The sequence below is a fragment of the Chamaea fasciata genome, unplaced genomic scaffold (genome assembly GCF_029207755.1).
Source record: "Chamaea fasciata isolate MVZ Bird 193981 ecotype frontalis unplaced genomic scaffold, bChaFas1.0.hap1 SCAF_7, whole genome shotgun sequence".
Classification (NCBI taxonomy): Eukaryota; Metazoa; Chordata; class Aves; order Passeriformes; family Sylviidae; genus Chamaea; species Chamaea fasciata.
In genome coordinates this window covers 23,411,694-23,434,036 of record NW_027094092.1, presented here as the reverse complement: position 1 = coordinate 23,434,036, position 22,343 = coordinate 23,411,694, and the positions used below count along the sequence as shown (strand labels likewise).

General features: G+C 44.6%; 1 protein-coding gene across 3 annotated transcripts in view; it reads left to right on the top strand.

Annotated features, from left to right (window-relative positions):
- Positions 1-22,343, top strand: part of SLC39A13 (solute carrier family 39 member 13) — a 48,815-nt gene that overhangs the window by 15,620 nt on the left and 10,852 nt on the right. The window contains exons 1-5 of one of the 3 annotated variants that reach the window (XM_066187935.1): positions 12,613-12,687; positions 17,280-17,378; positions 18,566-18,865; positions 19,305-19,418; positions 21,056-21,174. In XM_066187935.1, coding sequence (XP_066044032.1) covers positions 18,598-18,865; positions 19,305-19,418; positions 21,056-21,174 — 501 coding nt within the window. In that variant the 5' untranslated portion in view covers positions 12,613-12,687; positions 17,280-17,378; positions 18,566-18,597. Of the gene's footprint in view, positions 1-12,612; positions 12,688-17,279; positions 17,379-18,565; positions 18,866-19,304; positions 19,419-21,055; positions 21,175-22,343 lie in introns of those variants that run through there. The other 2 variants (XM_066187937.1, XM_066187936.1) reach the window with 2 other exon arrangements.

The following is a 22,343-nucleotide window of genomic DNA, read 5'->3' as shown; positions in this document are numbered from 1 at the left end:
AGTGTGAAAGGCAGACAGTTTGTTCTCCTCTCATGCACTTCAGACTTGATTTTCATAGTTCTTGAGCTCTATTGATTTCACCTGCACTTGTTGAAACATTTAGACTACTAGATATTTTACCAAGAAATTATATAATCTTCTGAGCTGAGTATGATCTGCAAAGCATTTTCTAGTATCAGTAGTACTTTATTAGCTTTAACACAATCAGTATCTAAAATATGCAAACTCGGTGTTCTGAATTACAGAGTTTCTACATGCCAATTCCATTCTGGGTCCACCAAATTTTCTTAGATGGAGCAACTTCCTTATGTCAGGATTATGTGACAGAGCTAGAGCGATATTCAGGACAGAGCTGACCTCACAGAAAAAACAGATTTTTGTTTCCCTTCTTTGTGAAAAATTTTAGCAGCTCTAGACTTATTTACCATTCTGCTTGCCTCGGGTTTCAGTTATGCAGATGCCCACAGTACTTTTGCCCTTCGAGCAGTCAGATTGAGTCTGAATCAGATGACAGAATGGTTGGACAAGGTTGTCTAAGGACAATGTCTTTTCTGCTCTGGACATTGCAAAAGAAGAGACTGCAGCTGCTCTAGACCTGCCTGGTAAACCTGCACTTGCTTATTCTGTAGCCCTCAGGACTATAAAATATTTCTTTACTGAACAAAATTTCAGAAAATCAGATAGAAGATTTTTCTTAGATAGGCTAAGAAACACTTTGAGATCAGATCAGATATTCTGGTTTTTTCATCCTTCCTGACTTAATTTTAATTATTGTTTTCCACTGAAGAGTTAAAGATTTATTTTGGTGCAGCACCTTCCAGAACCATTATTTTCATTCTCTACTGTTCAAAACTATGGCTCAATCTCTATCATTGTGTGCAATGAAGCTTCATTCAGGATTTGTATTTCCTATGAACAAAAATAACTAAAATTTGCACAAAGAGAAAAAATAATTAAAAAGAAAAAAGTTTTAAAGAGCAACCAGAGCATTTCTATTCTGCATTTTTTCCAGTTGATGATAAGCTTGGCTGTCTCTCCCCCACCCATGCAAACATTGAGCTTTGTTTCTGTAGATTTCAAATGGCATGATTTTGCATTTCTGCCTGCTGCTTTGAGTGAAGTAGAGCAGTGGGGCTTTGCAGAGTGGGACAGTTGGGTGAAATGTTTCTTGCTTTCTTGATTCTTTCTTTCTCTTTCAAAGTGAGTTGTACTAATCCTTGTGGGAAGGAAGAAGATGGTGATTTTGCACAAATACTCTCAGCGACTATTCTTTGCTTTGGCAATCTTGGAATTTCCCTGAAGGCTTTTGTTTCTTGCAAGTTCTCTGTTTCATTTTTTTCCTTCAGTTTATTTCCTAAGCCTCTGAGCCCAAACCAAACTCGGTCGCTGTCTTCCAGTAATATAGTGGAAAACTAACCTTTGACCCATCCAGACCAGGACTGTAATAAACTACAAAAAGAGGTATGGCTGCTGCTTGCCTCTGGTAGATGGATTTTATCAGAAAAGGTAGTGCTGATTTGTATCACTCAGCCACACTAAGGTTATACAAAGAGCAACAAAGCCCCAGGAGCATAACAGTCGGTCTGCTCTTAACCTCAGACCTTTATCTCTCACAGCCAGCTTCCTTCCCACACCACAAGCACCACGTGTTATTTTACACTGAGGCAACACTCAGCAACTGGGGTCTATCTGCCCAAAGAATGGAGCAGGAAAAGGAGGATGGCATGAACATAAGATGGGTGGGCAGCACAAGGACTAACAATCGTGGAGCAATACTCTCACAAACCAGTGCAAATCTATTCCCTGCCAAGGTGTGTGAGCTTTGGAGTACTCAGGAGAAGCTTTTCATCAGTCATTTCTCTCTTGACCCAAGGTGTTGTCTTTACCTCTGGGCAATGAGAAGTGAATTTGACTAACAACTGCTGAATGAGGTGAGAGAAAGCTGAAGGAATCAGAGGTGACAGCACCTGCTCCAGTCTGCCGGAAGGCACTCATGACTAAAACCGGTGTCCCCCCATCCCAGGGGACAATATGTATTGCAACCGGATATATATGTGTTGCTGGCAGCAGCCCCCCTGAAGTTCCATTACTACATAGCCACATCACATCACATCAAACTGAAATTTGTTAAACCCCACAAATAAGTAGGGAAACTGATTTTACCCTTTTATGCATTCACTGTAACTCATCTCTATGGAGGAAGAGAGGTGCATATTGGAGTTCAGCAGAGTGAGACCTTCCAAAGCCTTTGGCCAGGGATAAATCCCTGACTTTATAAGCCTGGAGAACAAAAAGAAAACAGAGGAAAATCTAATGCCCATGGGTAAAGTTTTGTCTGAGTGAGAATGTGTTGGTATTTACTATTTAATTGCTAACAAACAGGACAGATACTTGGCTGTTGAGGGTTTCATGATCAATATGTTTCAGGAATCAGAAATGAATTTCTTACTCTTCACTTCCCTGATACAAAGCATAAAATAATAAGCTGTCTATAAAGTTGAGATGGGGTAGGCAAAAAAACCCTAAACCACCAGAGACAGCTGCACAGATCAGCAGCTGTGACACACACAGGAAATTTGGATGGAAAGAACCATCAGTGCATTGAGACCATCTCCTTGTCTGTTAGCAGGGCCAGCCCCCTTTTAGCAGACTTTGAAAAAGCAGCTCCTTTGTGACAGGTGTGGGTGGCTTTAAGATTTTGTGCTTCTTAAATAGTCTCTCAGGCAAAAGGCCTTTACAGATAGACATCAGTCTCTGCCTCACTTTTTCTAATTTGAACTTGCATCCATCCTGCAACAGAAACAGGCCTATCCTTTCTATTTGAATGACTTGTCAAGCTACAATTTTGCTCAGTGTTCCTATGTTGTTCTACAGCAGTTTCAATTGTATGACAAAACCCATCCTAGGATAGGCATATGATGTCTAGGAACAGCTGTTTTGCAGCCATTTCATTGAGCGGTGGATGCATGTCTTGATTGTTAGAGGAAATAAATAGCAGGCAACACTGCACATGTCTCTTGGCCAAAATGCACATATCCCATCAAGCCTCAAATTCTACAGTTTTGCTTTGCGGACCATCTGCTAAATTCTCTCAGTCCCTTAGGAATGGAGAATATTAAACAGTTGACAAATACAAGCTCAAATTTTAGAGACTTTTTGACAAGTCTGTACTTCCACCATCCTGATTTCCTGCTTATGACTGATTTGAAATTTGTTCTGAGGAAAAAAATCCAAAGTAAATGTTGCATGCGTAACTGGATAAATTTCATGGCAACTCAGAGGGAAAGAATATCTAATCCAAATTTCAAACCTTTTATTTTATCCTATTATAAACTACTAAAGTGGAAGTTTTTTGAAGAGCTGCATCTGGAAAACAACTAATCGCACTGGCAAAATCAGAGGTCTGAAGACTTGTGTGGCTCTTAAGCCCATTCCGTCATCTTCTCCGTGTTGTCAGACATAGAAACCATGTGTTTTCTGTCAAAGTCCCACAGCAAACCATGTGGAAAACAAAGAGCTATAAATAACTCTTCCTCAACATGAAAGGTGACTAATCTGCTGCTTCCAATAATATCACTCTTCAAACCCCTAAAATTTTCCTTGTACCTGTAAAATTTAAAGGCCTCTACCTACCTTTGTATTAAAGCCAGGTGATGGGGCCATCACTGTGCTCTTTCCCTGACCACCTCTCCTACTACCTTTGGTGCTCCCTTTCAGTCTTCAAATACTTGCAGAAATGTCACTTTAGCTAACTGTAACCTCTGAATTACATTCATGGAAAGGCAGATTTCATGAAAGAAAATGGACTAGCAAATGCTGACACAGGAGAACATGCTCCACTGTTTAGGGTCTGGCTTGTAATCTGGGATATTGAGTTAATTTTCTGACTCCTTGACTCATTAGCTGGCCGCTTGCACCCTCTATGCCTTTATTTTCCCTCTTGGTTGTGGCAAGCACATGTTTAGCACCTTATTTGATGCAAAACATTGTATCTAAAGAAGAATTAAGTGTTTTGAGATCTGTTAATTAAAAAGAAAGGTACAATACCAGCACAAAATGGTATTACTGCAATGAAAAGTCAGCTGACACTGTGCTACGGACCTTAAAATCCATGCAAGTCCAGGAAAAAAAGAAGTCCAGTAAAGGACCTCCTACCTCTGTCCTTGCAGCCACTCACCCTTTATCAGTTATGGAGCATAAATAACACACTTGGTCTTGAATCTGCCCTACATTAAATGGAAATGCAGTGTCAAAAGTGGTGTCAACTTTACTGAGCACAGGCTAATGATTGCAAAGGGACTGTGGTTCAACAGCCGGTGATATTTCAGTTCTATATGCTCTATAAATATTTGTATAACAGTGGTACAACAGGATGTTTTTTTAATAGAATTGGAATGGATATGTTTGAAACTATGAAATACACGAAGCACATGATAGGGAAGTTTATGCAGAGTTTTATGCTCTGTTTTTAACTAGACACATAGTAATGACTATGCAAGTATTTTTGATTTTGTCCTGTTTTAGTGGGTTATGAGCCAAATGATGGCAGCTGAATTGAGCAAGAAAGACGATTTCATTTGTTTTTATAAAGAAATTTTTCACATGACTTAAGTCACAAAGTTAATGTAAGTTAGTAGCATATTTTTAAAATTTATCTTCTTTTCACTTCAATAATTTCTTCTATGGGTTCTGTCATTCACATGTTTCATTTGATTTCCAACTAGGTTACAATATTTTTTCTTGTACAGGTATGATTTCAGCCAAATTTTTTCTCACCTGCTTCTACAATGATAGCAACAATAACAATTTTGTAATGCCGTAAAAGTAAATGATTTGTGTTGGTTACGTTATGTCATAGTTCCAGGCTAGTTTGTTATTTTGAATTAATTATGCATTTTGATAATCTTAGAGTGAGTCATAGTGGGGAAGACTCAGTAAATGAAGAACTGAAATTTTTATTGCTTTTCCATATTTTGTTTTAGAGAACAACTTTGTCTGTTAGTTGGTTGGTAAGTAAGAATTTGGAAGAGAACAGTAGACAAATCGGATTCTGGAGAAAGAAATTACAACTCCCTTTTCATTTGTTAATTAAATTTGTTAATTTGTGAATTTTCCTAGATTTTTCTAACTGATGTTGGAGTTTTAAATTGAATTTCTGCAAGAGAATAGGTATTTTATCCTGGTAAATTTTTTATACAGTAAAAATCTGGACATTTCCCCTGAATACTTTGGCAACTCTATGTGCGGCCTATGTATTAGTTTAAAGTAGGACAGTTAAGTCTCACTGGGCTATTAAAATATGGCTTTGAAAAGAATTTATATGCACATAAAACTTTTAAATGCTTATGACTTTACACGCAGAAAATTTTGATCATTATGAAGTCTTTGGATGGCTTGCTAGAGATCTCTTCCTTTCCTTGTGTTTTGCCAGGCCTCACAGACTTTCCCTTTGACATAACTTACTCTTATTCCCTACGTATTTTTAATGTTTTGGTAACTTGTCTCTGGTCATCAGTGTCTTCTCCTGCCTCTTTCTTGTCTTTTTTTTTATGTCCTTCTTGTATCTCTCTTTAATGTCTAAAGCTACCGAGTCATCCTGTTCCATGCACCTCTTTGCAGACACAGCACCATTTTCTCTCCTCATCACTGTGGTTTGTTGGGAACTCCGTTACTGTGCCGAAAAGGTGAACCATAGTTCAGCTCCATCTACAGGCTTGTGAATAAAGCCTGTTACAACTAAGCACTCTAACAAAATATTTTTGTACTCCAAATAAGTCCTCTGTGCAGGAGGTCAGCTTCTCAAAGGTGCAGCAGTTCACTTGAAAAACTCCCTTGGGGCTCTGGCCTTGTAGGCAAATCTCTTAGAAACTGGTACCAAATGGCTTTTCATGGTGAGCTGTCCAGACAGTGTCTGCACAGCAAGGCTATCTTTTCACAGCCCAGAATCAAATCTTGGTTGTACCTCTATGGATTTTATACCACCCCAAAGGAGGAGAATTCAGAGTGCATCATCTCAAGTTCCAGTGCAGAAGGCGTTAGGACAAAAATCAGTGACTCCATTTTGACACAGGCAGGAAACAATGAGAGGGAGGGGGCCTTGTTTCTACAACATAAATAACATTTTTGTGACTCTCCTATCATGATTCAGCAGCTCTGATGTCAATTTACAGTAACAAAGGATACAGGAGATGGTCTGTGTGGGAAGGAGTGTCGACAAAAGCATCTTGTACAACTTCCTCTGGGCTCCTCAGCTGTGTTATCAGAGGTGGGCAGCTGTGTAGGACAAGCCCAGCATTAGAGGAGCAAAGCCCCAGACTGCTGAGAAGAGGCCTGAGGTAATAGCAAGAAATGAGGGTGGTAGATAAGCTTTCAAACTCAGGATCTGTGATCTTTGTGGGGCCACTGGCTCTGCCAACCAGCAGATGTATTTCCATGGTGCAAGTAAATGCCTGACCTGGGAAAAAACGCAGTGTTCAGACCATTGCCCATTTCTGATAGTGCAAAATTTGTGACACTCAGGAACATGGAATGAACCTAAAAATGTCATGGCTGGTTAAAACATTTTTAGATCCTTGCAATATTAATTTGGGGTTGTTATTTTTGTGTTCAGTTTTTTCAACTTTGTCAGTTTTGTGTTTCAAAATTTTTCAAGCTGCCTAATTAAAAACTTCTGGAACACAAGAGAGACTAAGATTCCATGGGACCTCTTGCTATGCCAAGAGGCTTGGCTTCTGAAATGAAATACAAAACACCTAGGATGAAGTTGTGGGGTGAAAAGGGATTTGGCAGTACTGTGACTCACAACTTTTCTCAGCTATCTTTATGACTATTTTATCTGATACCACCTCTATCCAACAAAGATCAGTTTTACAGACCTCATCTTTGAGATGCTATGCCTGCATCCCAATTTTCTCCTCCTAAGGCTTACTTTGAGTTGGACTCTACACAATCTTTCTTGCCCCAAGCTGCTTGTTTCCTTCTTCTACTGGACCTGTTGATTCTCTGCTAAATTTACTCATGCTTGCACATTTCTATTCTTGAACATAGCACCAGGAAACCACCACTGTATATGGAATTGCTTGTCTTGATGTTGCATGTGAATTTTTCTGTTTAACCAAAACATCAAGTCTCCTCAGATTACTGGTAGCATGTTATTGTGGATGTTAGTTGTGATTCAGTGACAATTCCCTATACTATTCTTCTTCTGAATCCTCCTCCATAGTGTCTGCCACTAAGTTTCAGTCTTGCCTGTGACACTCCCACTATTACTCCAGTCTTGGGCTTCTTTGTCAACTAGAAAAGAAAAAAAAGGGCTTCCCCCACCTACTTTGAGTACTTTGGATGAACTTAGCTATCAATTGCACTTTTTTTAGTGCCAGCTTTATACAACTTCTGTCACCTTAGACAAACAGAAGTGGAAAAACCCTGATCTCACAGTTTTCTTCCGTCTTTGAGAACTTATTTCATAACGCAAGATGCCAGACTGAAACACAGCAGGAGATGTCCTCCTCGGTCTTTTTACAGAGATCTTTGTACCAGCCCACTGAGTAGTTCTGTGTTTTACCCAAATGGAGACGGCATAGATTCATCAAGAGTCTGGAAGGAGACTGTAAACCCCTGATCTCTACACTGTTGTGACTTCCTCATTAGAAGAAAACTGGACTAGGCTGCAATAACTGCACTTACAGTTTGAGTGGTCAATGCTAACAATGGATCCTCTTGAATTTAAGAAGCTAGAAAATTTAATTCTGTCTCTGCTGGCTTGAGGTAGGCATTGTTCTGAACCATAGTAGTAACTTCGGAGATCCTTTTGCACCCCATCAACCCCTTCATTGCAGAGGCCTGATATTTAAGCCTTCTCTTCACACCATGCCTTACAACTACGACTCTTACAGCTCTGCCAAGTGATGGCTCCTCCACTTACAGGGTTGGTAGCTCTGTACAGTGTGAAGCCTACAGTAATCAAGGTGAGTGACAGCACAGGCCTCACTACTCACAGTAGCTGAGAGTGTGAACCTTGGCACCAGCATTCAGAATATGGCCCTCACTAGGAAGGGATGTAGATCTCCCTCCATGCAGAGAATGGAAGTGTGAATGTTAGTTATGGAGTATGTGTATGCCTGCAGCACTGATACCGAAACATGCATACAGAACTGCAGCCTGTCCTCTGCCAGCTCAAGGGCAGGAATCAGAGCTGGGTCTCTACCCTAGAGACATGAAGCTGACCTAGTTTTTATAGAAATCAGGTTTTTCATTACTGAGCACTTGAAACACATAAGGAAACCTCCTTCCATGGTCAGAATCCAGCATTAACTACATTTAGATCTAAGACAAAGATAATTGTGTATCAAACACAAAACACATACCCAGCCTTGTAGGGTGGTATTGTGACCTTGCTATTTAAGTCTGAAACTCCAGTGAGGAACAAACACATGCTGGTCTTCTGCTAGAGGTTTAGATTCTGCTAGACATTCCAGCACTTTTTTTTGCATGATCGCATAGATTTCCCTTCAATTTCTTGCTTACACTTGGTTAAGATGAGGTAAATCAGCATGAATCTCCATTCTAACTTCTGTAAATTCTCTTGTTGTTCATCTGCCACATTTTTCTCATCTGCCCCAACCTGCTCTCTGGCTTTCTCTTTCCCAGACCAGGCACATCTTTTTTATTCTTCCTCTAGAATGACACTGAATTCTGCCTAGATTAAACAGCACTGACCAGACAGTACAATTACTCCTTACAAACACTAGTAAAGTGCCAGTCAGACTGAGCTCTCCAGCTGGAAGTTGTGTGTCTGTGCATGGAGTCAGGCATAAAAGGAGTCACTGGGGCTAGTGGTCAAACTTGAGGCGCACACAGAGTTAATATGCTGACAGAAATACTGAGCTTTACATCTGAAAACCCAAATATAAAAATAATATGATGAGTAAGACTAAAATTCCCTGTTCTGAGCTTCCATGGGGCCAGCTCCCCTCCCCACCCCCCTTCAGGGCTTAGCAGTCACTTCTCCTTTTCTGGCGTGCCTTGCAGAAATGTCTCCTGGGATGAGTCAGAGGAGGACTTCCAGGCAACAGTGTTACTGCCTTTGGCCCACCAAACAGTGGGTAAAAATGCCTCTTCGGAAGCCTCACAGCTCCTTTCACATACTTTGAGGGCTCCCTGATTCACATACCCCTTGATACTGTTTTTTTCTGAATCAGAGGATCATAGAAAACATTAGGTTGAGAAGGACCTCTGGGAGGTCGTTTTGTCCAGTCTCCTGCTCGAAGGTTCACAAGCAGATCAAGTTGCTCAAGGTCGGGGCCGGCTGAACTGCTGAAAATCTCCAAGAGATCCCACAGAAACTTTGGACATCTCTTCCTGGGCCTGACAACCTTTATTGGGAAATTTAAAAATCTTTCTGCCCTGTCCACATTCATGGTCTGCCCGTTTCTCAGCTCTGTCAGTGCTTCTCATCGAGTCCTTCACATGCAAGCCTTCCAGAGATGTTTTGATGTGATCTCTCCAGGGATTTTGCTGGGGCTCTGGTACCCTTTCTCTGCAGCAAGTGCAGTTTAAGGGCACCGCTCATGCCCCACCCTTTTACAAAAGTGAGCTACTTACTCTACCACAGGAAAAAGTATGTTTTAAAAGGTCCTGGGAACAGAGTACAGAGAGCACTATTAGGTGCGAGGAAGCATGAATTTACTAAGCCACTTTGACCCCTTTATTAGCAAGTTTTGTGGAGGAAATTCAGCAGTCAAAACGTCTTTCTGGGTAAGACCACTCCCCTGCAGTGGCCAGGGAGCCAGGCTCCTCTGCAGAGCCCCCGTCCTTCCGCCAAAACAGAAGCTTGCCAGGCTTTCCGAGACGCTCGAGGCTGTGCGTGGCTAAAGAAAAGCCTCCCATGGCGCCGGAGTGACCGGGGGAAGTGACACCATCCCTGCGCTCGGGTTGTTCGTGTCCTGCCAGCACAACGCAGCGAGTTCGTGGCGACCTGCGGTACCGCCTCACTCCCCACGCCCGGCCGGGCGCCGCAGGGGCTAGTCCCGAGCACGGCTGCCAACTGCGGCGCCAGTCAGGTGCCATGAGCCCCCGGCAGCGTTCAGGTGCCCCACACAGGTGTAGCTGCTCGCACCCCGCAGGCCACAGCCGCTTCCCCGCGGGCGGGATTCCCCGTGCCCCCCTGAGGGCGCTCCGGGCCCGGCCCGCGGCCGCCGGCGGCGCCGTTCGGCGGGCGGGCAGCGCCGCCGCGCGGACACCCCGCGCCACTGCAGCCCGGTGCCCGGCGGGCTCCCGCACCCCCGGAACCGGCCGGGACAGCGAGAATAACTGATCCTCCGAGTTTCCTTTTGTATTTATTATTTTATTTTTTCCAGCCGAAATACTGTGAACGGATTTTTCATATGGCGGGCCTAGCTAATAATATACTCCTTAATCAATTAAAGCAGGACTTAAAATAATAACAATAACAATAACGATAACGATAACGATAACAATATGTATGTAGCATTTGTCATTAATTGACTAATACTTTCGAGTGACTTGATTTTTCAGTAACCAATGTACTGTGCTCCACTGCTATCTCTTGTCTTTTGTGGATGCACAGCACACCGGCCTTTGGGGGCTGTGCATGAGGTGTAGCCCATGTCTCTGCCGTCATGGGTGCCACGGAACTATAATGGGTTTACTTTTTTTTTTGTTTTTAACTCTCTTCTGGAAAGCTCTCCGAGTTGCGTCATTGTCCCGTTCCTGGGAGAACAATACAAGACCACAGAGGTTGTAAATAAGGGTAAGCATTGGAGACGCTCAGGTAAGGACATTAGGGAGGCAAGAACATCAGTTACAAATCAAAGAGAAGAGAACTGAATATATAATGACTATTTTGCTAATCTACCTTTAAATGTGATCTGGGTGGTTGGTTTTTTTTGTTTTTTTTTTTTTTTTTTTTGTTTGTTTGTTTTTTTTTTTTTTTTTTACGTTCAGCGGGGGAAATAATTCAGTAAAGAATACAGAAACCTAAAAGTCATTTTCAGATAAATCATATTGAAGTGATTCTGTGGCTTGGGGGAGGCAGGAGAAGGTCCCAGATCCATGATTTTTTCGTATGGATCTCTAGATTATCACTGAAAATTTCACTGCACAGCCAGCAACTGTGTAAAAGCTCCATTTAATGCTCAGCCGCTGACACCTGATGACATGAGGTACAGAGAGAACATTTAATCCAGAATTCTTCATGTGTTGACTTGCAGCAGGATGTCATAAAAACTGAGAGCCTTGGAGTGAACTCCTGCATTACTGGAGTCAAAAGCAAACTCCCACTCATTTCACTGAGACCATGATACCCCTACTGATTGCAATAGTTGAAATTCTCGGCGTGGTTTGGTTTACCTGAGGGTTTGCCTGTTGTAACTGTGATAATCACAGCTATGGTCCATCAGCACAGGGAACTGTGTCACTGGAGCACGGCTCAGGAAGGCTGAGGATAGTTATTCAAGCAGTAGGAAGGCAGCTGTGAAACACAAACCCCATAAATTGTACAAGTGAGAGCAAAATGCAAAATACTTTCTCTTAAAAGCTTGCTTTCAGAATTCGGCTTCCTATATAAACGTTCTGCTTGTAAGTAAGAAAGATAAAACTTATTTTTAAGTGCATTTGCAGCGCAGTAGCCTGTAGGACTGTGCTGTTGTTACATGGATGCAGAAAGAGCAGCTAAACCATTGCAGGCAACTGCGGCTGACTTAATTCCTAACTCCTGCTCCAGGGCATGACATTGGTATGATGTAATGAGACTCGGGTGAAACCGTAGCGAGAAGCACCAACATCAGCACTGCCTTCTTGGAAAATAGGATTCATCCCGAAAACTGGAATGACAATCAAATTCTGTGTCTCAGGGAAAATGGTAAGAACTTAAAAGTACATCAGTACACTTTGGAAAGTGTCTATATTGGAAACAGTATAGGTCCGACCTAGCTTGGCTTGTATAAAGGTAAATCTTTATTCCCTTCTGCCCTAGTTTCCTAAGCACACGCAGTTTCTGCAAATCTCTGCAAGAACCGTGGGTAACCTTCACCACTAACAGGACACCAGTGCTTAAGGAGCTCTAGTGTTGCACAAGTTATTATGAAGGTTGCAATGAACGTGTGAGGAGGAAGCAAGTTCAAAAGCATTTCGAGGCTCAGTCCCCAGCCACACTTTCTTCTGCTCTAACAACTTCCAGAAATTCTCCTCAAACCTCGGTTTCACACTGTGCTTGTCTCTGCCCACGTGTAGCCGAAAGAATTTATAATCCATTTAGGGAGATTAAAAATAAAGGGGAAAAAAAAATCTCAGCAAGCATGTTCCAGAAGTCCGGGTCTCGCACAGCGGGCGCGTTTGTGCCCCCGCAGCCCGCATCGGGGATGTGTACAAACACCGCACCGCGTACGAGGGGCTGTTTGCCAGGACTTCGTTTCGCCGTGCGGCCGTGCCCGCGGGCAGCCCCGCTCCCGCCCCACCGGCCCGGCTGGACACGGCGGCTGCGGCCGGAAGCGCAGCGGCGGCGGCGGCGGGTGCCCGGCGGGGCGGCGGCGCTGGAGCCGAGGAAGGCCGGGACCGACGTGGCCGGCCGGGGGAGGCGGAGCCGAGGGGCCGCCGGGCGGGGCAGGCCCGCGCCGAGCCGCGGCTGGATGGCAGCGGCGGCTCCGGGCACGGCGGCGGTGGCGCACGGTAACTGCGGCTGGCGGCCCGGGGGGCAGCCGGGGGCGGGGGTCGCCGGGCCACGGCCGCTCCGCCGCTGCGGTGCGAGGGGGGCGGCGGGGCCGGGTGCGGCAGCGCAGCGCAGCTCAGCCACGGGCGGCGGCGGGACGGGGTGAGCGGGGGCGGGCAGCGCCACACGCAGCGGAGCCGAGTCCGGCTCTGGGGGCGTCCGGCCCGGCCGAGCGAGGGACAACTTTGGGAAAGACGTGGCGGGGAGCGCCTGGCGGGGCCGCTGCTGCCGGCAGCCGTGCCCCGGCCCGGCGAGACCGCGGGCTGCTCGCCGCCCGCTCCGGGGCCGCGGCTACCCCTGGGCTCCCGGGGCCGCGTCCGCCCTCGCAGCCCGCCCTTGCCGCAGCTCGCCGGGGCAGCCGTGCCGGGCGGCTGCCGCTGCGGGCGTGCCCGGGGCTGCGAGCGCAGTCCCCGCGGGACGCAGCCGAGAAAGTTTTGAAGTCCCTCCTCCGGCAGACGATGCCGCGGGAAGGTCTCGGCGCTGGAGCTGCCCCGCGGGACGCGCGGAGCGGGGGGGCCGGGTCTGCGCGGCCACAGGGGCACGGGGACCCCGGGTGGCAACTCATGGGCTGCTCCTGAAAGGTGCGTGAGCAGCGCTCATTACTAATTCGCCCCGCGGCAAATATGCCTCGCTTTGCATCGCTCAGCATTCCTCTAATGGCAAAGCCGCGCTGTGGGTCTCATCCGCCGCGGTGTGAGAGACAATGACACGAGCGGGCCCGCCGCGTTAGTCGCCTGCGGCGAGAGCGGGGCCGCAGCCCGGCCCGGGCTGGGCGAGGGCAGCGGGAGAGCGGCGGTGTGCCCGGCCTGTGCTTCGGGCTGCCTCGGAGAGTGGGCCGGGAGGAGAGAAATCCAACCTAGCCCAGTGGGAATGAACGCCATTGCCTGGTCCTCAAACTTCCCTCTCATCCTAGGGATGGAAGGATGCAGGATGGGGAAGGAGTCGCAGTCTCCCAAACTCCGCTAGTGTTCAGTCGGTTTCAAACGCCTTCCTTGCCAGCTCGTAGGTTTCCCCCGGGTCTGCAGTCTGTTCTGGTCTGTGACCCCACTGTTTGTAACCCTGTGCATCCCCACCTTTTAGCTGCGCACGCTGTCATTTGCAGAAATGTGAGTCTGTGCAAAGTGATCAGAGGGATGGGGCAAAAGGGAAGGGTCCCACCAGGGAAGCGCATTCCTTAGAGATGGGCAGTGATTCAGAGAGAAGGGCGTGCTCAGGGAGTACTGGAGACCTTCTGTGCTTCTGCCGAGGTCAGGGTTTCCAGGAGGAATTCAAAACTCTCTACAGGGCTAATGGAGGGAGGTGGCTCATGAGAGTTTTTTTGGCTGAAAATTATGCTTCCTCCCTGGAAAATCACTTTTTTTCCATTCCATGCAGTACTCTTTTTCAACCGTAAGACCAGGCAACTGGCTTCCAGGGAAAACACGTGTAAAAAAAGCCCTCTTTTTTTTTTTTTTTTTTTCTTTTTTTTTTTTTTTTTTTTTTTTTCCCCTTTCAGCAGCCTCCGAGATGTTATTATGTGGCAATGAGCAATTGCACTGAGAGAAGAAATTCTGTGGTCTGAGAAGGCAGAATGTCTAGGGAGAGAGTAATTGATAAAAGCATGGTCATCATGTCAATATTTCATTTTCTCTTTTCCAGTAGGTTTTTGCCTTGGCATTTGAATTTTGTCCATGTTTTCTCAGTCCCAGCCTACTACAGAGGTGCTCAGTGAGCACTGTGAGGTAGAGGAGGCCCTGGGAGCCTCATAGATCTCCTGGCTTGGTGTGCAGCTTCCTCTGCCCCTGCTAAGGAGTGTGTAACTGGCAAATTCGCATTTATTTGTTCTCTCTGGGCTGGGAAAACCTAATGGTTATTCCAGTCCTGAGGCTATTGCAGGAGGAGCTGAGCAGACCTGAGTCCTGAATGCTCAGACACGTGGTGCTCTGGAGAGTGCTGCCAGTGGTCATGGTCACCAGGCTGTGAATCAAGCACAGCTGGGAGCTGTGATCCCAGACAGAGTATTGTCAAAACTGATAAGTAAACAAACCACTGGCTATTTTGCTCCCAGAGTTGCTTGCTTTTAAGTATGTGGTAAACCTTTCTTGAGAAAACACATCTCTAAACCTGGGTATGCCTCTGCCTCGTGACCACAGATGTCTCTGAGAGCCTGCAGTGCTTTCTCTAGAAATTTTTCAAGACATTCTCTGACTGGGTTCCTAAAACAGATGCTGTTGTCTAAATTTTAGGGTAGGTAAAGACTTCCTCCACCCTTTGCAACTGTTTGGATAGGGTATGATTTTTCTTTTGAGCAGTTTTTTCCTATGACTTTGTCTTCCTTGCTTATTTTCTTCCTCTTAAATACAGGAACAACCAATCTGAATGTTCGAATTTAGAGACTTTGCTAATGTACTAATGAGATGGAGAAGCAAAGGGGCTGTAGAGATAAAAAAGGGGTTTTTTTGCTTTTGCTTTTTTTTTTTTTTTTTTCGCCAGTGGTTATGATATGTTAGGAATAAGGAAATGCTGGGAATATGCTCTAAACAATTAGCTGCACACAAAGAGCAGTTCAGGTGTGTCCTGGACAATGCACTGAGTTTCTCATAGATATTTTTATAAACATGAGGAATTTATTGCATGAGATGTGGGGTTGTTCCTGTGGCATGATGTAATGATGGTCTGTCTGCACAGGAGTAAAGAGATGTGCTGCTTTTTCCTCATGTGAGCAGGATAAAGACCTGTGGGCCACAGAGAGCTGACCAACACTAATGTGAGTTAGGGGAATCAGTTTACTACACCTTTTTACCCATTTGTTTTCCACCATCATCCCCTTTTTGAGGAACCTGATCCCTTTTGTGGCTGGAAGAGTGACATGAAGCCAAGTGTGGAAACCTTTTTCAGAGTCCTGAACATGCCCTTTGTCCTGTGTGCTACTGTGTCTCAGTCTCTAAGACCCTTTCAGGTGTCTCTTGGGGCTTTTGTGGGTTGTAAGTGTGGAGAATGAAATGCAAGAAATCGACCTGTTGAATCAATTGAAGTGTTTACTTTTCCAGATTGATTCTCAAAAGCTGTGACAACGTTACCGAAAAGATTTGTGCTGTTTCCCATCATTGTTGCTTCTTCATAGGCATACATAGTTATATAAATTCTGATTTATTTTTGGTGTGTTCCTCACAAAGTTCTCAGTCATTTTATAGGTCCAATCCTATCATAAAGGATGAGGACATCCATCAGGCCTACTCCAGGGTTGGAAGGGGTGTAGGCCTGAAGGACTTCAAAGAAGGGATCTAATCTTTGCAATAAAATGGTATCTGTATCAGCTGTTTTTTTTCTCAAAGTTAAGAAAAACAAACAAACAACAACAACCAAAAACCAGCCAAACAAAAAAAAAAAACCCAAAAAAACAAACAACAAAAAACCCCCCCCCAAAACCAGACCAAAACCCACAAAAATTAGTGCTATCCTAGATAACCTGTTTCAGTACAACCCCACTTTTGCACTATGTATATTTTTTTCTTCATATGCAGGCTTAATCTTGTTTACCATTTGAACTGATGTGAAAGAAGAGTTGAGCACTTTCCCCCTTTCTTGTGACTTCTAATGTATGCAGGCTGTTCTGTTCCTTTGGTGTTATCTTTTTAAGACTAAACACACCCAGGTCCTTTGGTTATTTTTCCAGTCATGCTCTCTACGCTGTACTTTTTGTTTCTTTCCACTGCAATGTCTCAGATTTTTGCATGTGCTTTATGAGGAAGAATATGTGGGGCTGGATGTGGTCTGTTGGCTGAAGTCTCACCTGTGTGAGACCTTCTGTGGCACCACTACTATGTCCCTGGATGACATTTACCCTTTTTGTAGCAACATGGGCCTGCTGGCTTGGAATTAATTTCTCAATCAGAGTGTGCTTTTTCTCTGTGGCATATGGGAATTACTATTCTGTCATTTCCATTTGATTCCACACCTGCCTCCCCTGCCCTTAGTGTGCTGTTTTGTACTGATCTTTACCGAGATTGGTTTGATAGTAGCTTATAGGTCAGTGTGGGGTTCCTGCAGCCAGATGAAAACACTGCAGTAAGATGCCCCAAAATCCTGAGCTGGTTTGAACTTGCTGTGTTGAGGGATTTTATTTTTTGTTGTAAGAGAAAAGTGATAGCATTAGTGGTCCTTGATCAACTAACCAAGCCAGTTTCTTCACTGATTTCTTCAAGCATCTCTGCTTCTGATGTCCATGGTCACTATGCTTGGAGATTACTGTTCTCCTTCAGAGAAGACGTGGGACCCTGTCCCTTAATTTCTCTTTGATTGCTTTTGATTGTAGCTCGGCCTTCCTCCTGCTGTGTCTTTGTTCAGGGACTGAAATTGGCAAGGGGCCATGAGTTTAAAAAAGTAGTTTTTCCTGCTCATTTGTTCTGATGCCACTCACTGGTGGAGTCTGGTGTGAGCATGGAGAGGTGATGCTTCATGAAGGAGGGGGGGACAAGGGGCAATATCACCCTTTTCATCCACAGCCTTCAGTTCCTTTATATCTGGCTGTTACTTAATGGTTTGATATCTCTATCAATTTCTTATCTTATAGGTAACTACAAACTGATCATTTAATTTGATCAAGAGTCCTTCAGAGGATTGAAGTTACTGGTGTGTAACTTCTCCCAACTTTTTTTTTCCTTTTAAAAAGGTAGGTGAGGCATGATGCTTCTCCAGCCTTCTTATGCCCTTCCCATACTCCTGTAAATTTTCAAAGATGGTCACTGATGCTTCAGAGATTAGACTAGTTTCTTACATGCTTCCAGGTGAATGCTGTTATTACTTCTCAAGAGCTGTTTTGTGGACATTTGTTAGGTCTGTCTTTTTCTAACCCACCCTTTTCTCCCATCTCCAAGTTAATTTTACTTGTCACATTTCACTTTTTCTTCTGGAGATTGAAGGAACATTTGTACTTCCGCTTTTACATAATTTGCTTTCCTTCCCTCTTTGTCAGTGAGTGTAATTATCTTTTTCTCTTCTAACATGCCCTCTTCTCCAGTTTTCTTGTGACTGCAGAGCTCTTACTAACAGCTGTGCTGGTTTTGACTAAGAGACCATCTAATCCAGTATCCTTCTATAAAAGGATAAAAACAGGACAAGTAGATATGGTATCTTTCAAGTACACTTCCATTCTCCAGGTCCTCTCATGTCAGGGAATTTCCCGAGTCTAATGTGAGCTGTTTAACCATTAACAATTAATAGATCTGTCTTTCTAGTACTTGTCCTCTCTTTGGATGAGTGCATGTAAAATTTTTCATCATTTTTGGAGAAGTGCTATCACACAAGTTACCTGCTGATGAAGGGTCATATTTGTTTTGAAGCTGACCCTCGTTGGCTCCATGTGGATGGGTGTCAGCACTTGTGCCTGATGAGATAGTGAATAATCTACCCTGTTCCACATCTTTTTCACCACTCATGAGTTTACAGACCTCTGTTACGTTGCCTGTCTTGCATCCTAATTTGTTACAGGGGTGCTGTTCCATGGCAAAGAGAAGATTTACCTGGTAGCATCTCTGGTCAGTCCCTCTTGCTGAAGCCTTGGGACACTGAAGGACAAGAACAAGGGTACTTGGAGTCCTTGTCCAGCCCATCTGAAGGGAAATAGTGAAAGCCTGATGCTTTCCCGAGATGTCTCAGTTTCATACACCCATTGATAAACAGCCTCTCTGTCCTTCAGGGCTGTGTTGAAATCAAGAAGAGTTTCAGGTCTACCACACGGGTATTCATACCTGTGCTAAGACACTGAAGGGAGGGCCTTGTGGCCAAGGCTTCTTCTCTGAGATGGTGGAAAAAAGGGTTGAACATGATTTCAGGACTGCTTTCCCCTTCTCTTTTCAGAGATTGCCCAGCCCGGCTGAGACCACTTAGCGATGACAAAACAAAACCTCCTGCTTGATGGGACGCTCTCCTTGTTCCTGATTGTGGCCTGTGAAGCTCAGCAGCTCCCAAGGAGTCATGTTGCTGCTGGCTCTGGTTCTCTGTGTGACACGGAGGCAGAGTCTTGGGGACACCTGTTCAGCAGCGAGCGGCTGGATGCTTGGATCTGTTCCCTCATCGGTTCCTTCATGGTGGGGCTGAGCGGGGTCTTCCCCTTGCTGGTGATCCCCCTTGAGACGGGAGCTGCGCTGCGCTCAGAAGGTAAAATGGCACTGGCAGTGAAGGACTGCACAGGACACTGAAGCCTAGTGTCCTGGGAGGTGACAGCAGCACAGTGGTGAACAGGACCCTGTCACAGAAATGCTGTTCTCTAAAATAGGAAGTCTGTTTTTGGTGCTTTAACCCACACCTGTGAATTTGAAGGGGAGGCCTTTGACAAGTGTAAGCCCTGTATGGAACTTGTACAAAGAGTACTGTTTGTCGGCCTGCTTAGTTCAGGACCCTCTTGCACACTGCTGTTCCAGCCAAGTGGTGCAAGGGCTCTTTCTTGCACTCCATCTGGTTTGTGCTCTCTCCTTCAAAAGCTTGCTTTGCAGATGCTTTCAATTTGGGTTTCTTTGTGCAAAATCTCAGCTGGAGATGTTTTGATTCCTGGCTGAGTAGTGATCGGGTTTTTTTGCTTCTTGTTTCTTTTTTTTAGCTGGGTCACACCGTTTGAAGCAGTTGTTGAGTTTTGCAATTGGTGGACTACTGGGAAATGTGTTTCTCCACCTGCTTCCTGAAGCCTGGGCCTACACATGCAGTGCAACAACAGGTAGAGTGCCTTATGTGCCTGGAAGCAGCTTCTGCTGTGCCTGTTCTGAGTCTGTTCCACCTTGAAAGCCCAAGACCAGCCAGTCTGGGTCAGCCCAAAAACTGGTCTAGCTGGTATTCTTTTTCAAGTAATTTATAAAAGCAAATGCCTAGGGAAGGATGTGAGAATAAAAAAACACACATGTAATACTTCATCTTTGTACTCAGCAGTGCTCCAAAGACTTTAAAATCAGAGGCTTCCTCAGTTAGACATGGTTTCTTTATGTTTAGTAACTTGGAATGGTTTCTTGTCTACAACTTTTCCTATCATGCCTTGGATTCCTGTAAATCTCTGTTGATTTTCCTTTGTCACTTCTGTAAGGAAAGGGAATGCTTCTTTAACCTGATGGGAGCTTATGAATGTGTATGTGGTCTGGTATGTGAACATGTTCACCATCTTAGTTGAGGATCAGGTGTACCTTTTTTACAAATCTGTCCCTATAACAGTGTTACTCCTAGAACCTCTCTCTTGGCATTAACTGGGGCCCCTCTGTTGGATGCTTTGATTTATGGGAGCTCATGTGTTGCAGTCTTTGCTCCATGAGAAATCATAGAACATTGTCTATAGAGCCACAATTAAGATAGGGGGGTGGGGCAGGAGAAGAAAAAGGAAATGGAGGTGACAGAAACTTGTGTTTGCCAGCAAACTAAACACTGAGTTGGTATAGACTGTATGGTATCAGTGTAGGTCCTTCACCTGTCAAATAGCCAGGGTTGCTGAAACCTGTAATGTCTGTAATCTCTCTGCTTCAGCAAACTGATATCATAAAAGGCAACTGCTGCTGCATCCCACCTGTTGAGAAACCAAGAAATCATTTTCCTACTGAAAATGTGAGAGATGAAGGGTGATGCCCTGGGTTTCCCAGACTTTCTTGCACCTATGTCCTGGGGTTTCAAATCCGCTGGGCCTTTAGTCCTCTTCTTCCTCACAGCTCTAGCACTCTCAGCAGAACCTGCTGTACCTTTTTTCACCCTTTCTACAGTGGTTCCCAAATTACTCTGTCTTCCTGCTCAAGCTTATTTGCTTCTGCCAGACTGTCCTGAAGCATAAAGGTTTCCTTGACCCATGTAAGTCCTGTTAGAGTCATTCTGTTCTTCCATTGCAATGCAATTTCCATTTCTGCAGTGAGGCTGAATAGATTATTATCTCACAAGCTTGGCTGTAATTGAAAAGAAAGTTTATAGCTTTGGGCTTAATAACTTGCCGAGGTGTGGCAGAAAGGGTAAGATGAGTTTGTAACTCCACTAATGGCAGATTTCATGTTAGGACTTGCTGCTCAGTAGTTACAGCTGCTGGATTTTTGTTGATGTAATATTCACTTGCCTCAGGAGCTCAGGGAAATTCCCAGTGTTGTCAGAAATTTTCTGGGTTGAGCTGATGCAGAAAAAAGGATGGTAGCTCTCACTCTGAGTGTCTTGAGATGATGATATCTGTTAGATCAAGAATGAGCAAGTTAAACTAATCTGTTTTGAGATGTGTTTACTCCTCCTACCTTGCAGGGAGTTTTTCCACTGTCTTTTTTTTTTTTTTTTGTCTTGGAACTGCATGGAAAACTATGTACTTAATAGAGACATGAAGATTTCTCTTTTGTCCTTCAGGAGAAGGGCAGAGCTTTCAGCAGCAGAAGCTTCTTGGTCTCTGGGTGATCATTGGTTTCCTGACCTTCCTGGTGCTAGAGAAGATCTTCCTAGAGAAAGAGGAGGAGTATTCTGTTGTGGTAAGTCAGCCGCCTGAGGGAAGGGAGTGCTCTTATATTTGAAGCTCTGTACTAAATACCTTATCTGCCTTATCTGACAGCGTCAGGAAATTATTCTGTGACTGTGAGTACCTTGTCATTGCCCCTTGGGGTTTTTTTGCCACTGGTCTGTAGGATTAGGTTTCATCTTCAGGCTTTTGTTTTGTGGTTTTAACTGAGATTTCTCACTTCTGGTTTGGTTTTGTTCTTTATGTGGTAAGTGTAAAAGAGAGCTCCTCTTTTGTGGGGACTGGGAGCTGGAGCACTTTACAAATGAAACTTTTGCTCAAGTAGGCTTTGAGGGGTGACAGCTTGCTAATGCATGTTCCACTGACCCATTCTCTTTCTGAGTCCTCAGTCAGGACAAAGGCCAGAAGATGTTTCTTCTTGGTTATGTCCTGGACCAGATGTTTATTTGGGTGACTTTGTGTGGTAGAAGGGGTTTATGATTGGCCAGGTAATCCTAAGTTCAAAGGAGTCACCCAGCTGCAAAGGGTCTCCCCTTTGTAGATGGGGTAGCAGAAGGTGATTCCAAGACAGAGGGGAGCACCTAATCTTCAGACATCTGCACAATTGCAGCTCCTTTAGACTGTTCAGTCCTTGGTGTGCCATGACTTTTGAGAGGTGAAAGTGCAAGTCAGGCACTAAAAAAGAGCAATTAGGTGTTAACTTTGACTCAATAGGAGACTTTAATGCCTGAAATGAATTTCGTCTTCTCATTTAGAGAGAGGCTGAAATCCTAGATAAATATCTTGTCATTTGAAAGATGATCCCAGCTATAGAATAATTCTGTAGACTTAGTTATTCTGATGCACTGGGGAGAGCAAGATTCTTTTACCCCATCTCCTACCCAGATGGAGTTGTATTTCTCTGGGCAGCAGCTGCTAACGGAAGGGGCAGGCTCAGTCCCTTATCTTTCTAGTGGAACCTGACTCATGCCAAGGGACTATGGTTCCAATTCCTCCTCTATTTCTCTTGAGGATTGGGAGGTCTTAGCACTTGTTGTCTTTCAGGGCAGAGGTTACAATGCTCTCTGAATCAGTCTCATTTCTGGCAGTTGTTATTAAACTGGGGTGCTGAAGCTGCTCAGTCACATTGTAAGGACAAAAGGATTAAGGGTGAAGGTTGGATTTCTGATCCTGAGTCATGCT